The 16,766-nt window shown below is 39.3% G+C and overlaps 1 protein-coding gene across 3 annotated transcripts in view; it reads right to left on the minus strand.

The window, feature by feature from the left end:
• HAPLN1 (hyaluronan and proteoglycan link protein 1) overlaps positions 1 to 16,766 on the minus strand; it is a 74,282-nt gene that overhangs the window by 27,928 nt on the left and 29,588 nt on the right. For 2 of the 3 annotated variants that reach the window (XM_047731560.1, XM_047731557.1), the window contains exon 2: positions 4,359 to 4,484. In XM_047731560.1, the coding sequence (XP_047587516.1) occupies positions 4,359 to 4,458 (100 nt within the window). In that variant the 5' untranslated portion in view covers positions 4,459 to 4,484. Of the gene's footprint in view, positions 1 to 4,358; positions 4,485 to 5,077; positions 5,263 to 16,766 lie in introns of those variants that run through there. The other variant, XM_047731558.1, reaches the window with a different exon arrangement.

Genomic DNA, 16,766 nt, shown 5'->3' on the forward strand with positions numbered 1-16,766 from the left:
ACTTTCAGTGAGGGTTCCAGATATACATTATTTTTTCCTCTTAATATTATTATTATTTTTTTAAGATTTTATTTATTTATTTGACAGAGAGATCGCAAGGAGGCAGAGAGGCAGGCAGAGAGAGAGGGAGGAAGCAGGCTCCCTGCTGAGCAGAGAGCCCGATGTGGGGCTCCATCCCAGGACCTTGAGACCATGACCTGAGCTGAAGGCAGAGGCTTTAACCCACTGAGCCACCCAGGTGCCCCTCCTTTTAATATTATTTCAAAAAATTTAAAATAGCTTTTATGTGTTCACCTTAAATATTACTTAAGTTTGAAAAGCTTCAGTTCCCACAAGGAAAGTAAAAATGATCAGATGACATTTAATACTATTGGGGAAATCTTAAATTGTGAAATTAAAGAGGACAAAGTAGGCAACTTAGAAAATATTTACTTCCGTAGAACTAAGGTAATGACGTGGTTCTGTTAACAAATGAATTTGAAATGTTGACCTTTTCCCACCAGTATTTGTGCTCCCTTTTATATTTAAAAGTCATTTTTTTGTTGCTGTCATTAATTTTATTAATATTTTCCCATGTTTTTATTTAAATTCTAGTTAGTTAAAATATAGTGCAACATTAGTTTCAGGTGTGAAATTTAGTGAGTCAACACTTCCACATAACACCCAGTACTCATCACAAATGCCATCCTTAATCCCCATCACCCATTTAACCTATCCCCCCCAAGCCCATAAAAGTCAGTTTTCTATGATGGTTAGGAAGCAATAACCATGACAATAATAACTGTTATCTATTGGAAGCTTATTGTGTGCCAGGCTCAGTACTAGGCAGTTTTCCATGTATTATCTAATTTACTTCTCACAAAGCTCTATGGAATCTGTGATCATCCCCAGTTTTCTAGATGCGGTAACTGAGCCCTGAAAAGATGAAGTTAGTTGTCCAAGGTCTAACACCAGTAAGTAGCAGTAAGTCTAACATTCTTGAACTTGCCATTAGAAGACCCTTTATTGAACACCAGAGGCAGAAAATGCTGACTCTCTGACCTGTGTAAGGTCAAGCACTTAAATATTCAGTGTAACTGTAATTGCTTTTCACATTGGTTAATGGGCAAATGGTCAAAACATTTCTCTGCTGTCTTAAGACTTGTATTTTATAAAGTATATTCATCATCTCTGAACTTCTTCTAGAAATTGAAAGTCTACACAGAGTGTTTTTGGACCCGATCTAAATATTTTAAAAATTATGCTTCAGTGTGATTTGGTACACCATACAAAATTATTCTTCTTTAAAAAAAATTTTTTTTTAAGACTATTTGAGAGAGGTAGAGAGAGAGCACGAGTAGGCAGAGCAGCAGGCAGAGGGAGAGGGAGAAGCAGGCTCCCCACTGAGCAGGGAGCCGATGAGAGCCTCAATCCCAGGACCACCCAAGCTGAGATCACGACCCAAGCTGAAGGCAGACGCCTAACTGACTGAGCCACCCAGATGCCCCCCAAATTCTTAATGACCTCAAGTTTCAAAGGATTTGTAAGTTGTTTGACGAGGCACCTTATGAAATAAGGAGTATAATTCATTAGTTGAGAGTGTTATGGAAAAGACATTAACAAAAGCTATCTCTTCTGATAGAAGTAACTGAGGAAATTACCCTTCCCTACATTGAGGACAGTATATGCTATACAAGTGAATATTCTGACTGTGCATTTTCAGCAGACTTCATGGACAAGAGAAATTTCTTTCTTGTGCAAACAAACTGGTTAAACAACAACAACAACAACAAAAATAATGGGAATGAATTGGTACTCATACAATTTTATTTAAAGCTGTGTTTTTTCCCATAGGAAGTTGGAAGAGTTTTCATCACAAGAAAATACTTTTTACTAGAAACGCTTTGCACAGGGGCCTACACTTGCTGTTTTTTTTCCCCCAGGTAACCTGACTTTTTTTTTTTTTTTTTTTTAACCCAGAGTGTTTTTTTGTGCCTATATCTCTATGGAAACTTCCATGACAAAATTGGGAGGAAGTCTTCAGAAAAGTAATTAGGTGACTCTTATGCATGAGACTCAAGAATGTATTAAAGCGTTGAACATCTCTACCATGGCGGCCAAGGAGAATTCATGGTTGATGTGCATTATTCCTCCACTATTATTTAGGCCTGGAGAACTTAGAGTACCAAAATAGAAATTTAACGAAAAATGGGAGATAGAAAAGGTGTTTCTGTAGTAACATGAATTTTGAATAATTTTCTATCACTGAGAGAAGCTAATACTGCTTATCAGTCCAATTCAGGAATTTGAGATTTAGATTACTAATTTAATCTTCTGACTGTAAAATTCATATCAAATTTTAAGAGGATTTCAGCTCCCTTAAATTCCTTCTGGGCCAAGTTTGAAAAAAAACAGTTTTAAATGTGAGAAAATAATATAGGATTTCCGCAAGTAGTAAAGGTCATCTGCTTCAATGATTATCTACTGTGCTCTATGGTTTACTTTTGTGTTGTAAAAGAAAACTGAAATTATGGCAAGACCACTTGGAGGCGTTTCTCTGAAGGACTGAAGAAAAAGAAAGTTCAATCTGAGTGCAATCATAAAGGAAAAAGAAAACTTTTTATTAAATAAAAATAACAATGATGGGTATTTAGAGCAATTTAAAAATAAATTCCGGACTTAGGATCATGTCTCAAGTCACATTTCAGTATCAACTTCCCCAAACAAAGTATAGGCTTTGTAGTTTTATTACTTGAAAGCTGTGAGTAACTTTCTAAGAATATGAATTTACAATTAAAATGAAGTGGAGTATCCAGTCACTTTAAAAAAAAAAAAAGGGTATTGTATGCAAATGATCTGGATAATTCTGATCACTTGTGTCAAAAATTCCTTTGCACTAAATTTCAGCAGAGTATTTGGGGTTGGAAAGGCTGGAGCAACAAAAGTTTTCCTTGCTAAAAAATCTTGAGTCTGACTTATAGACTCCTCAGGAGTATTTTAAAAATAATATTTTCATACTCTGGGTGCAATTTGGACTAAGTGTTTTGTACATAGTTAATAATGTAACAAATTTAATAATTACGTGAAACCACAGTCAAAATTTATTTTACATAGGATTTAAAACTGCTACTGTTAATGACGAGTTATTACTATTTTGGCTGAATTGAATTCTGTGATTAGATGTTCAAGGATGTTCTCCTTCCTCAAGAAATCTCTGTGTATAAATGCCGTACAGCCTTTGGGAGACAGCTTTGATTCTACTATACACATTAAAGAAATAGCTGAGTCAGCAGCTTGCATAGTAAAATTTATGATTATATAATTCCTTTTCACGGTCCAACATTGGAAAACATTAAATCTGTGGGAAGCAAAGAGAACTGAAAGAGAGAGGTCTAAAATAGCTAGACACTGTCAAATTCAGAATCCTATTTGTGTAGTCGTAATATATGCAGGGAAATACTTCTAGCAAGACTTACACTATCATTTGACCTTCACTAACCATACTTTCCAACAGGGGATGGCAGTTTTCTGAGACTATGCTTTTGACCTTGAAGATACAACTTCATGTTTTATGTCTCTTGGCAAACTTATAATGCCTCTTGTCCCCAAACTGAGTTCATCTAAAATGAATATCATCATATGTTTAAGCTGTTCAGGTCTAAAATAATTCTTATTTTAATTATTCAGCCTCCAAGGGCAAAGAGAGATGCTGCAGCTCCTTTAAAACTCTCTTCTTATTGCATAAGTCTCTCAGCTTTCCTAATGCAGGATGTCCCTCATCTGAAGCTGGGACTGAGGAAACAGCTGCATTGTACTGCATGCAGTCTCCAATCTTGCTACAGCTCTCAGCCTTAGGATTCAGCTGAGCTGAATAGAAATATGCAGGAGCAATATATCGGTCCGTGGGAAACGGAAGCTTTACCAGAGGAGATGGTCACAAGGTGAGTTACTCTCCTGAACCTTAGCTTGTCTGTCTTTCATTTTCACACTGTGTTTCTTAATGCTTACTCTCACAGAAATGACCCTACATCCTAAGTTTCACTTCCTCTGTCTCCCCGCTCTTGCTTACATTTAAATAAACTTCATGCCCTGCATTCTACTTAGAAGACAGCCACTGTACTGAAAAGCCTTGAACAATGGCATCGACCCCCTGCAGCTGGACATTCTTAAGCCATTCCACTTTGATCGTCCTCAATTCTTAGCCCTACTGAAATGCAACGGCAGTCAAACGCCCGCGGAGAGCGTGTTCACCAATTAACAGAAAGGAAAAGAAAAAGTCAATGCAGCAGAACTAAAATTCAGAAGCACCAACCAAGCATCCCAACTCCAAGGAACTTGCAATTAATTTGACTTTCATAAGAGAACGTGTGTTTTCTTACCTTGGATGTGAATCACTCTGTCATGATCAAGAGTGTAGTTGTCTGAATGATGATCAGCCCAGCAGATTGAAATCAGCACCAGAAGAAGTAGCCTCTTCATCTTTATAACCCAGGGAATCTTCTTCACTGCGAGAGCATCACATACAAAGAGGCTTGTGAGATTTGGAACCCTTTGGAGTGTTGCACTGCACTTCTTATTACCGCCTTATCATCAGAGAATGGGTCTGTAAAAATATTTAACCCAATCTGTTCAGAAAGTTACTGTAGCTGTCTTTGGGAGCTGAAGACTGCAGCTTTGAACAATTCCAGTTTCCCTTATGTAGCCAGAGTCCAAATCATGTTTAACTCTATCTTTGCAGAATTCTAAATCTACAAATTTACATCAGTATTGTTCTGGTATGAAGAATTATAGTTGGTTACAAAAAGATATGGCAATGATACAGAAGGACTTTGAAAATATTTAAATCTCTGAATTGGAAGTATTACTTAACAAAACAACCATTTGATATATGTATATAGGAGTAATCCCCAGTCTAATTAGGAACTGAATCTTAAACTGGGGCAAATAATATTTGCTTGGAAGTTGACATCCTCATTCATTTTACATGTGGCTTCCTAAGCAGGTTAGATTTGCTCGTTCTGAATAAAAAAAAAAAGAAGACAAAAAAAAAATCCCTGGTGTGAAGCAAAAGCAGCACATTTATTTGAGATTCACTTACCATCTTAAACCTGACTTGGGTCGATGGTGAAGTGTTGAAAATGAGGGACCAACTAGGTTAGAGTTGTGCGTGCTACCACTGCAGTCATCCTGATTGATTTTTCATTCATTTCTATCTAAAATGCTGACGCACCAACTTTGAGCGCCAGGTAGGGTCTCTGCAGCCGGCGGAGGCACGGCTGGCCGCAGGGCACATCCCTGCCAGCCTCCAGGGGAATGAGGCAGATGAAGACCAGAACCGGACAGCAAAGCACAGCTCCAGTCCTGAGTCAAAGAGGCAGAGCCCTCGAGTGGCTGTCCCTTATCGCAAGACCAATTTGAGAAAAGGAGACATGGTCCCCCCAAATTTTGTCATCTGAAGGACTCCAAGTGATGGGAACCCCATGACCTTGGCCGTATTTGTCAGGCAAGAATCTCAGGGTCGCTCCTCTGTTTTACCGTGAAAGCTGAGGCAAATGTTAACAAGGGTTTTCTTTTTCTCTCATGCACATAGCAGCCTTAACAACACTTGGCTATTTTTAAAACTGAAATTGCACAGTACTGGCTTCTCACACTAATTTGTTTTTTCCAGGAAAGCCTGACTCTCTGGAATACTTATTAAAGAGCACTGAGTCTGTTCCTGGAGGTCCTTGCAGGCCCGCCTAGACTCGGGAGCCCGATGATAACACGAGTCGCAGGCGTCCCCTGTCTCTTGGGGGACAGAGGCACCTCCCTGCATTCACCCCACTAAAATTTGGCATTGTTGGGATGCCTATGGCTTCAGTCGTTCATGTTAGCGTTACTCCTTTTTTTTCTCTTCCTTGTGTCATAGAAAGAACATGGTAGATGAACAAATTAAGAAACTCACTTTTCTGGGAAACTGAGAGTGTCACCTTCAAAATCCTACCTGACTGGCTAATCTTATGTTGTGAAGTTCACTTGCTTGTTCCTTCGAGGGCTTTTGGGAAATGATTTTTTTTGAAGTTATAGATGTTTGTCCATAGAAATATTACTTACAAATATTACCAGTTTTTAGCCCAGAATTGCACTTTGGGTGAATAAACATAATAAAGGTGATCTTCTGGAATTTGGGGTGTAATTGGGGCAATTATATACACAAACAGAAAGCAATGGGCGAACCGGAGCAAGAGGTGTGGGGATGGCGCTCTCTGCTTGTCACAGGAATCAAAGGAAAGGGAAATGTGGAAGAGAGTGTGAGGAGAGCATACGATTTCAGCAGTTAAAGAAAGGAGAAATTCTAAGTGAGGGATCTGAAGAACAGAGGTGGAGAATTTGCTATGTTAATTTTACTATTTGTGTGGTCATTTACAGCATAATTTACATACACATAATTTACATATACACCCATACACACACACACCCACTTTTAGACTTGTGCATCCTACCACTACAGTCATCCTGATTTTTATTCACTTTTACTCAAAATATATTATTCACAAATTTATATATCTCCTTTAATTCCATACCATATGTAGTATTTTTTTTAAAGATTTTATTTATTTGATAGACAAAGATCACAAGTAGGCAGAGAGGCAGGCAGGGGTGGGAGTTGGGGGGGGAAGCAGGCTCCCCACTGAGCAGAGAGCCCAATGTGGGACTCGATCCCAGGACCCTGAGATCATGACCTGAGCCGAAGGCAGAGGCTTTAACACACTGAGCCACCCATGCCACCACACAGGTGCCCCCATGCCATATGTAGTATGAAAAGTGATATCACCAAGGGTTCATCCCATTGAATTAATGTATTAACTGTCCAAGGACTCAGTTTTTAATTGCAAATATCCCAGGTGGTGTGGGGTATCATATCCCATGATACGCGAGACTGGGAGTTATCTTTGCTACCCTGGCAGTGGAGCGACTGTCTTACCAAAAGAGGTAAAACTAGACAAACAAACCCTGGGGACACAATCTTCATTGTTTAAGCAAACAGCAGGACAATGGAGGTATTGCACCTGGATGGAGGTTCGAGGACAAGGGCTGTGCCCACGGTCTGCACCCTGGGCCTCAGTGAGGGATGCCTCAGGCTTTGCGGGTGGTCATGGGAGTGAATGAATGGAGTCCTGTTTATTTGCATTTTGTAACATCGTTTTCTCTGTGTATCCATCTATGTTAGGTAAAAATTTTTTAGTTTTTGATACGAGTAAAAATCTGGGGAATTTGGGGGACTTTCATACTACCAGTTACTACCAGCCTTGAACTAGTGCTCAGTTGAACTGCAACTCAGACTCAGATGGTCTCTTCTGCCAGCCTCCCGAGCCTTGCCGCCTGAGGCCACAGCCAGGGTCACGAGCAGTTCACGTGGAAATGGCCGTGTTCTTGGTCAAAGACCTATGATAGGACTGTAATATTACATTTCTGCTTTGGCCATAATGAAATCACTATTCAGAAGCAAGATACTGGGGACAACATAGAAGTCTAATAGTTTGATAGAAACAAAGATATGCTCATACCAAAGTCTAATGGCAAAGTGGCCAATTGCTATTCCTTAAACACCTACTGTGTTATAATTAGTGTTAAGATGGCGGCAACACTTGTGAGCACAAGGTAACATGTAGACTTGTCAAATCATATTGTACACCCGAAACTAATGTAATGTCTGTCAACTATACTTCAACTAAAAAATAAGAATAATAACATTACAGTTTTAGGTAATGGGGAACTAAGCCAAGCAGAAGGCATGTGTGCTATTTTCTGTACCGTGAGAGCTATGCCATATATTTCCTGAACAGCTTCTACATGGCTAGGCACTGCCCTGGGAGCGTCACCCATTTAATTACTATTTCTCAAAACAACCCAATTGAAGAAGTATTTTTTTTTTTAAAGATTTTATTTATTTATTTGACAGACAGATCACAAGTAGACAGAGAGGCAGGCAGAGAGGCAGGCAGAGGTTGGGGGGGAAGCTGAGCAGAGAGCCTGATGCGGGGCTCCATCCCAGGACCCTGGGATCATGACCTGAGCTGAAGGCAGAGGCATTAACCCACTGAGCCACCCAGGTGCCCCAAGAAGTATATTATTTTTAAAAAGATTTTATTTATTTTTTTAAGGGGGGAGAGCACAAGCAGGGGGAGGGGCAGAGGGAGAAGCAGACTCCCCACTGAGCAGGGAACCAGATGTGGGACTCCATCCCTGGACCCCAGTGTCATGACTGGAGCTGAAGGCAGATGCCCAGCTGACCGAGCCACCCAGGTACCCCGAAGAAGTATGTTATTATACACATTTTATAATTCCAGAAATAGAGTCAGTATGGTGGCATTCCAAGGATGTAAAGCGAGGTCCTGGGGATCTGGGCAGTCTGACCCCAGAGCTTGCACTCCCCAGCACCATTCATGGGGTGTCCCGTGTGCCCTGAGGATCGCCTTCGGCTGTCCTAGCTGATTATGTCAGATCTCTTACAGTTCACCCAAGTCAGAATGCTGTCCCTCATGCCTCTCTCACTGGGTTATAAGTAGTAGCACTTATTATAGTGCCGTTTGCATGAGACATGTTTGAATTCAAAGTGTCAATGCTTTCCTCACTGTGTGCCCAGGACCTAGGATCTCCCTGGGCCAACAGGAAGAATGAATGGAAATCTGGACCTGGGAGAGAAACAGATGTAAGGACTAAAGCAGCCAAGACTGAGGAGAGTTTAACACTGTTTCAAGAGTTACCCCTATTATTATATGGAGGATGGTGAGACTTACTTTTTTCCTCCACTGAGGACATAATGAATGAAACCGTGTTTCAACTTAGCACTTGAAATGTAGTTTAAAAATTATAAGAATCAATGCAGAAGTTGCCCAAGATTGAGCAAGAATCTCAGTTAACAGAATTACTTTGAAATAGACTGAATCTTTTCCTCCTTGGTATCTTTTAAGTCTGATCTAGTTAGAGGTGGAAGAGGGTTCATGATCAGTGTTTCTTAAAAACTGGTCAGTGGTGCGTTGCAATGAAAACAAAAATACAAAAGAAAGAAGAGAAGTGACTGCCAAAGTGCATTTCTTCACTACGTTACATTAATTCATTAAAAAATTTGGGAAATTTGTGAAGTAACTTTTTTTTAACCTTTTTTTCCAGTTAGAATGGCCTTTATTTGATGGAATTAAAAATTATAGGCTGCTCAGACTGTATATTTTTTCTTTCTTTCTCTTTTTTTCTTTTTCTTTTTTTTTTTTTTTTTTTTTTTAAAGAGACAGCCTTGTGCTGGCTCCTCAGGGGCTCTGCTGTTGTTGGGTTTGTTTTCTGCTTTGAGTCTCCCATCAATCTGGAGGTCACACCTCTGACCCAAATGATAGCTAAAGAATTCAGACTGACGATGCATTTGAATTGTTCAGGGTGTGGAGGGACAGTTGGTTCTTTACCTAAGCACAGGGGGTAATGCAGAACTGCTTGGAACATACCCAGCGCTCCAGAGAGAAGCCATAACTGGAAAAAAAAATCTTTGTTCAGTGATAGGACTCCCCTCAGGGAGTGAGTCTATGCAAACTTCAGGTGAACACAGCATTTCCCCCTGTTATCTCGCGTTGTTCTATGAAAGCACGAGCTACTGAAGAAGCTGAAGAGCATTTATGATGCCCTGCAGGAGATGGCCAGCCATAGGCCCTTTCTAATCTGGTCGTGGTCAACCTTTTGTTTTCTAGGATCCTCATGACTCTCAGAATAATCTGCATCTTAAAAATTATGAGTTATTTCTTTTTCTTTTCTTCTTCTGTGTTTTGGAATCACCCACTTTCTTTCCATTTTCCCTCTGAATTTTCCATCGTTTTATCTTTTCTTGCTTCTCGTCATTTCTCCATTCATTGCATAAGAATCTTACCCAACCTCTCCATTTTTCTCTCAACTTTTCTCTTCTTCCTATGTTTTATAATATTTATCACATTATTTGGTATCTGACACAATCCTATGATTTATCATCTAAACGAGGGCAGGGAGGGAACAGGAGAACTATTTCTAGCTAGATGGAAAACCAGCAGCAAACCAAAATGTATTGGAGCTCTCCTAGGCAGATGGGGAGATAAGGTGTTTGCGTAAGGGAGGAATGAGAGAATTTCATTTCAGTCCTGGCTCGCTTTTTTCTAGTTGTGTGATCCTGACAGAACTCATTCGGCTGCTTTTTGGTCATGTGTTTTTAGCTATCAATTGGAATAGTCAATGACAAATGTCAATGTCTCATACACATTAGTTCATTAGTTACTATTGTTATTATGTGATTTTCTTTCTTTCTTTCTTTCTTTCTTTCTTTCTTTCTTTCTTTCTTTCTTTCTTTCTTTCTTTTTAAAGATTTTATTTATTTGACAGACAGAGATCACAAGTAGGCAGAGAGGCAGGCAGAGAGAGAGAGGAGGAAGCAGGCTCCCTGCGGAGCAGAGAGCCCGATGTGGGACTCGATCCCAGAACCCTGAGATCATGACCTGAGCAAAAGGCAGAGGCTTAACCCACTGAGCCACCCAGGCGCCCATGTGATTTTTTTCTTACCAAAGTGTTCAGACCCTCTATTCTACTCATATTGCATTTTAGGACTGTCCTTCTAGGCAAATAAATTCATGGATTTTAAAGGGATAATATTCAGTAATGCATGTTGAAATAGCAATTCAATTCACTTACTGTTTTTGGCTGGCTACTCTTTGCCAGCTCTCTCTTTTTCTCTTTCTCAGAGAATATTGATGGAGTTAGGGAGAAACTCAGCATCCCTTCATTTAATTACAGTGCGTTTGTTCATTAACCCAACCACACCTGCTTTAAATAATTCCAGAGATGAGAGTTAGAAGTCCCCCAAACCAGTTTTATGAAAGGATTCTGCAGTGATTTAGTTTATAAGTTTTCCAAAACAAATTGAAAAAAGGTGTAAATGAATAAAAGTACGACTTGTGTTTGGTGTTCCATATAGTGTTCAATTCTGCAAACTTTTGTTGAACACCTGGGGTGTGCGGGGGCGGGGGGGAAGCAGTGCGTACACATATTAACAAGCGTAGGGCCTTTCCTTGTTTCCAAGGAACAGTCTAGCATTGCTGGATGAATGATGAATGGAGTACATGCAGCAGGATTCTGACCCTTCTAGGCTGCAAACTGTCTAAAACCCTAACCTTAAAGTGATGCTTAGAAGTTGCGAACATGTCACTCAAAATTTATTTGTTTGCAATACCTTCACTTAGAATTGTGTTCTCTACCCTAGCTCACGCTGAGGTAGGGGATGCATTTCTAGGTATAAGGAAGATAGTATTATATACTTATTTTCTATCTTATTTGACTCATTTTTCTACTATGAAAACAGTAAGCAGAGTAAACTAGGCCTCTCCAATTTTGTGGTGTGTCCTCTTCAGCCAGGAATCTCTTAAAAGGGGATAATACCACTGGACAGGTAGTTGTCAAAATTCACTCCTATGACAGGAAGGAAAGAATGTAAGTTGTAATTCTAGTAAAAGAGGGCTTTCTTGTCATTGTGTGTTCTTAGTGACTTTTGTGTGTGGCCACATCATACAGGTGGGAGAGCGGGTGTACGCAGACATTACATTCTGACGTTACATACCAAAAATGTCTCTTTCCCTGTGCATTTACCTGGGCGGTCAGTAAGACTCTCCTCTCTGGTCACTCAGAATATCACTGACTTGCTCTCAGTATATTCCAGTATTCTCATGCGAACTCTAGTGGATAATTCACAATATATTGGAGACAGAAACTGGTACAATAGGTGGATGAGAAGATATATGTTCAAAGTTCTTAAGCATAGTAGAAATCGCTCCAGTAGTTTGGTGTGTTTCTACCAGCTCTGTCTAGACACTATCTTCAGGGCTTCTTACCATCTACTCAAAAAGCTTTTCAGTTACGTGAGAATTCTACGTTTTCAGGGTTGGGCAGGAACCTAGCTTCTACAATTAACAGGGTGTTACAATTAACAGGGTATTTCTTAACCGGATAGTTGTTAGTAGGGGAAGTCGATAAATACGTTGTTAATGTATCAGCAATAAATGCATTTTGATGATGACAGTAATATTAAGAGAAAATCAACTTCTTCCCTTCTATTTATCTTTGGAGAATGTATCCTACTTTTTGCTGCCCTGAAAACCATAGTTTTACCCTAGAACATTAAAAATTGTACTATCATCAACATGAATATTATATTGCTATGCTCTTTTAAGTGCATCCTTCATGGAACACAGAAGAAAATATTCATTTTCTATCATTACACATAAAGAAAATGGTTAAAAAAATCAAACCACGTCATGAAAAATTCTTAAAAGATAATTAAATCAGTCAGAATAGAAATTATCAATGTGGCCACTTCAGTTTCTTTAGTGGCTCTCAGTTTCTTTATATTTTAACATGCTCAGTGCTGCCACAATGTGTTGGCATTATAACAATGACCGACCGGATTGTGGGACTATTAAGTCCATATGGTAGAAGTAATTTTGACTAAAATAAAAGTTTCACTAAAATTTTCTTCATTTCTTCTGGCCTAGAGTAATTTCCTCCCAAACCAGCAATAAAGCGTGTGTGTGTATGTGTGTGTGTGTGTGTTTGTGTGTGTGTGTATACTAGCATCATTCTGGGGGAAGAAAGTTTCCTCTAAAAGTGAATAAGCGTGCTCTAAAGACTATTCTTGCTTGGCCTACTTGTGTAAGAAAGACCTTATTTCCTTATTTTATAATTTATTCTTTGATTCCATGATCAAAAGTCTCAGTAGTGTCAACAACAAAGCATTATATTGAGTAATATAAAATTAAACTTCAAAATATTTTTTCTTAACGTATAAAATCAAATGACTTATTGTCATTATCAGTAATAATAAATGATTTCTGAACACTTAACAAGGAATTTGGTACTAAATTAAGAACTCTGCAAAGGTAGACGAATTCCCTAGTGAATGGCAATTCAAATAGAACTTAAGCACATGTATGTATGTATGTATGTATTTATTTATTTATTTTTAAAGATTTTATTTATTTATTTGTCAGAGAGAGAGAGGGAGAGAGAGCAAGCATAGGCAGACAGAATGGAAGGCAGAGGCAGAGGGAGAAGGAGCCTCCCTGATGAGCAAGGAGCCTGATGTGGGACTCGATCCCAGGACACTGGGATCATGACCTGAGCCGAAGGCAGCTGCTTAACCAACTGAGCCACCCAGGTGTCCCAAGCACATGTATTTAAAAGAGACTGAAAGGCCCCCTTCAACCAAAAATATATAGTAAACAGGTTTTTCTGAAACACTATAACAGAATGAATATATACATAGAAAAGAATATTAAGAGCTTAGGTTGTTAACTCATTCTTTCCCTAACAAATAATAAATCCCAAAACAGGCTATAGCAAATAAAATAAAACTTCTATTTTTTTAAAATTACTCATTGACATCATTCTAAAATGGAAAATAACTCTCTTCTTTATATTTTAATGTGCAAATACGAACAAAATTGACAAGTGAGAGGACTGCTTTTAAATGTGGGTTATGTAAAAATGAGTTTAGAGTTGAGGGCACACGCCTTCAACTAAACGAATGCAAAGCTCTACAGGCATTATAATTTGAAATAAAGGTTTTTAAATAAAATATTTAGAAGTAGGGTTTGAGTAAAAAACTTCATAACATCACTTTAAACTGTTTTTGAAAGTATTTCTAATTGAGCTAGCAAAACAATATTTTAAGACTTTAATTCACAATTTTAGCATTTCTTTAAAAGTTCAAAATTCCAACAGCTCCCAGGTAAACATTATATTAACAATGGATCTAAAAATACCACTGCAAATCATCTATAAGACAGCTTTGGTGGCATCACAGATGCAACAGTAACAAGCTTTCTACATAACACAAAATCCAACTCTAAACTCACCACTGGACCCCCCCACCATGTAATTCTAAACCAGTTGACAAACAATAAGAATCAGGCAACTCACATACATTTTATACGGTGATCAGACTCTGAGAAGGTGTAGAAAGATTTTAAACATATGTCAATTCTGATTTTTTTTAACGAAATGCAAGGAACAGTTTTATGATCGATGATTTACTGAGGTATTTGGTTCTACTAAGTCATGATAAAAACAAAAAAATCCATTAATGTTTGTTAGCAGCAGAAACTTCTGTCTCTTCTGGGCTTGGTGCAATCTCCACCTCTTTTGGCTGTCACTTTTAAGGTCTCTTCCAAGACCCTGAAGCAAATTTACGATTGGTTCACATCCTACGTCAAAGCATGATCCTCATCAGAATTCAGTTCCTTGGCTTATGAGTAACAAAGCCTGTTCTAGTCCAAAAAGCTGTGTCTACACAGCACAAAGAAGGAAAATATAATACTCTCCAATTAACTTGGCAGATATCAACAGCTAAGCTCATTAAATTAAGTTTCAAAATTGGTTTTATGAAGTGAGATACAGCCCAAGAATTCACCTTGGTAGGTTTTTAAGTTACAGTGATCTTTGAAAGTGTTTTATAAGTTTTTAAAATGAAATAATCCTCATTTACATCTTCTTTAGCTGAGCTATTTGTTTATTCTGAAAACAACTAATACCATTTAATCAACCTTCTTTATAGGCACTGAACCTCTGATTTACTTAATCACTTAGAAATGACTACTCTAGATCCAAAGATATCTACATAATTTGTAACTTTCTTTTATAAATAATAATGCCATTTAATACTTTTGAGATATATAAGTATTAGGTTTGTATTTCACTCAAAACCAAATAACCATCTACATGTACAAAACCTAAAAATATGGGCAGTATTTTTACAAGAAGTAGAGAAAGTATGTACACCTAAATCTCAAAGGTTTTCCAATCCTTGAACACCATAAGTTACCACCCCCACCCTTCCCCAAAACCCTTCCTTTCAACCAGGCTCCAATTTCTCACCACTAGAGTTACCAACACTAAGTCCACCAAAGTCTTTTCCATTCAAATGTGACCATGGCTTTGTAAATTTTCAAGAGAGTCTCAAGTCCATACTAGTGAGAGCAGTGTAGAGGTACCATTGCTCCTGGTTGGGTTCTGTCAAAGTTCAAAGGAAAGGAGCAACAATAAAAACTACCTTTTCTTCCATAATTTTCATAGAAAACAGTGATTATTCCATGAACATAAAAGATCCAGATTTTCATCACTGCTGAGCAAGGTAGAGTTGAGGATAATTGTGTAGTAATGACCTTTGAATATTCTCTTTCACCTTATGAACTTTAGCAGGTACGCAGATGTTTTTATACCTAGGGATGAAATGTAATCCTGAGAGTATAGTACCTAGAAAGCAAGAGAAATGGTTGCATTGCACGACTCTTCAAAAAAGAAACTGCTATCCAAAAACCGCACATACACCTCTCACACACAGCTCTCAGACACTGCAGTCAGACATTGGTAATAACTGCACACCTAAAAATAATTTGTAGTGAAAATAATTTGTAGCATATACCAAGAGAGCCACTAAAGATACGAACGTCATGGGAAATAAAATGTCACTGGCTGATTCAGAGACTGGCTTCTAAAAAAACACGCGTGCTTTCTGTAAGCAGTTGTTTAAAGGGCAAAAGCCCCTACTGCTGAGAAGCACTCAGAAGAGAAAAGGAGAGAACAAAGCCCAGGAGGAGCAAGAGAGGCTTGGGGAACTGGGTGAGAGAGAGAGAAAAAGAGGAAAGAGAGGGGTAGGAGGAGGGGGGAGGAGGGGAGGAGAAGGGGGAAGGAAAACACGGCAGCTGGGAAGAGCAAAAGGAGTGTCCCTTTGTGCTAATGGACACCTAAAAAGGCAGCCGGCAGCAACAGTCCCTGGAAATGGGAGAAATGACTTGAACGACAGAAATCACAACAAAGAAAAACCCACCCCAGATAGGCTAAGTGAACAGTCTGAGCGGCTTCGGGGAGGGAAAACCCAGCCTTATGCAGCTTAAGGGCCCCCGAATTACGTCCTGTACCACATTTAGCCACAATTCAAGTAATTATCCACTGAGCACCACTTACGCAAGTAGAAATAAGGCTTCAGATCCCAAAGCAGTCACCCTTCAGGGTGGCTGCGAAGGAGTAGAACAGAGTGGAATGCTAAGTGCATGGAGACATACTCTGGAGACCACTGGAGAAGGGGGAGGGCCTCCCCAGTAGGCCATGCGAATGGTACCCTCCGAGGTTGTGCATTGCAGCAGCCTTGGCAGGCACCTCGACCAGCCTGGGAGGAGAGAGGAATGGTTTTACAAAAGAGATGATGGCTCAGCTGGATGGGCAAGACAAGGAGATAGAGAAGAGGGCAAGAGATACTGCTGTCTATCAGGATAGTATGTGCCAAGGAAACGAGCTGCGGAGGCCCTGGGCGGCTGTGTGGCTGCTCACAGCTCCACGTGACTGCCAAGGAGGAGGAGACTCACGATGATGACGTGAAAAGCTGGGGCCGGGTTAGACAGGCAGCCAGTCCAGGGACCAGAAGGCCTTGCGCGTCACGCTCGTTTGCACTTTTCCTGATGCTAGCAGGTCTTTTAAACAACGCTTCATCACCACCACCATCAGTTGTTTACCTTATCTTCACGTATCTCAAAATAATACCCTAAAAATATAACTGTGAGAACCCATTACAAAGAAGGATTGTCTTAATCGTGTCATGTATACTCTATTTAGTAAGGAAGACAGCCAATGTTTTACAAAAGTAAAATGTAAAAATTTCAAAATATATCAGGCTCACTTTTAATTTTGGATTTTCACTTACTCTTCAGAAATGCCAGATTAAATAGATATTGCTGTATGTTCAGCATCAGTGT

Source organism: Lutra lutra, chromosome 5 (genome assembly GCF_902655055.1).
Source record: "Lutra lutra chromosome 5, mLutLut1.2, whole genome shotgun sequence".
NCBI classification, from domain to species: Eukaryota; Metazoa; Chordata; class Mammalia; order Carnivora; family Mustelidae; genus Lutra; species Lutra lutra.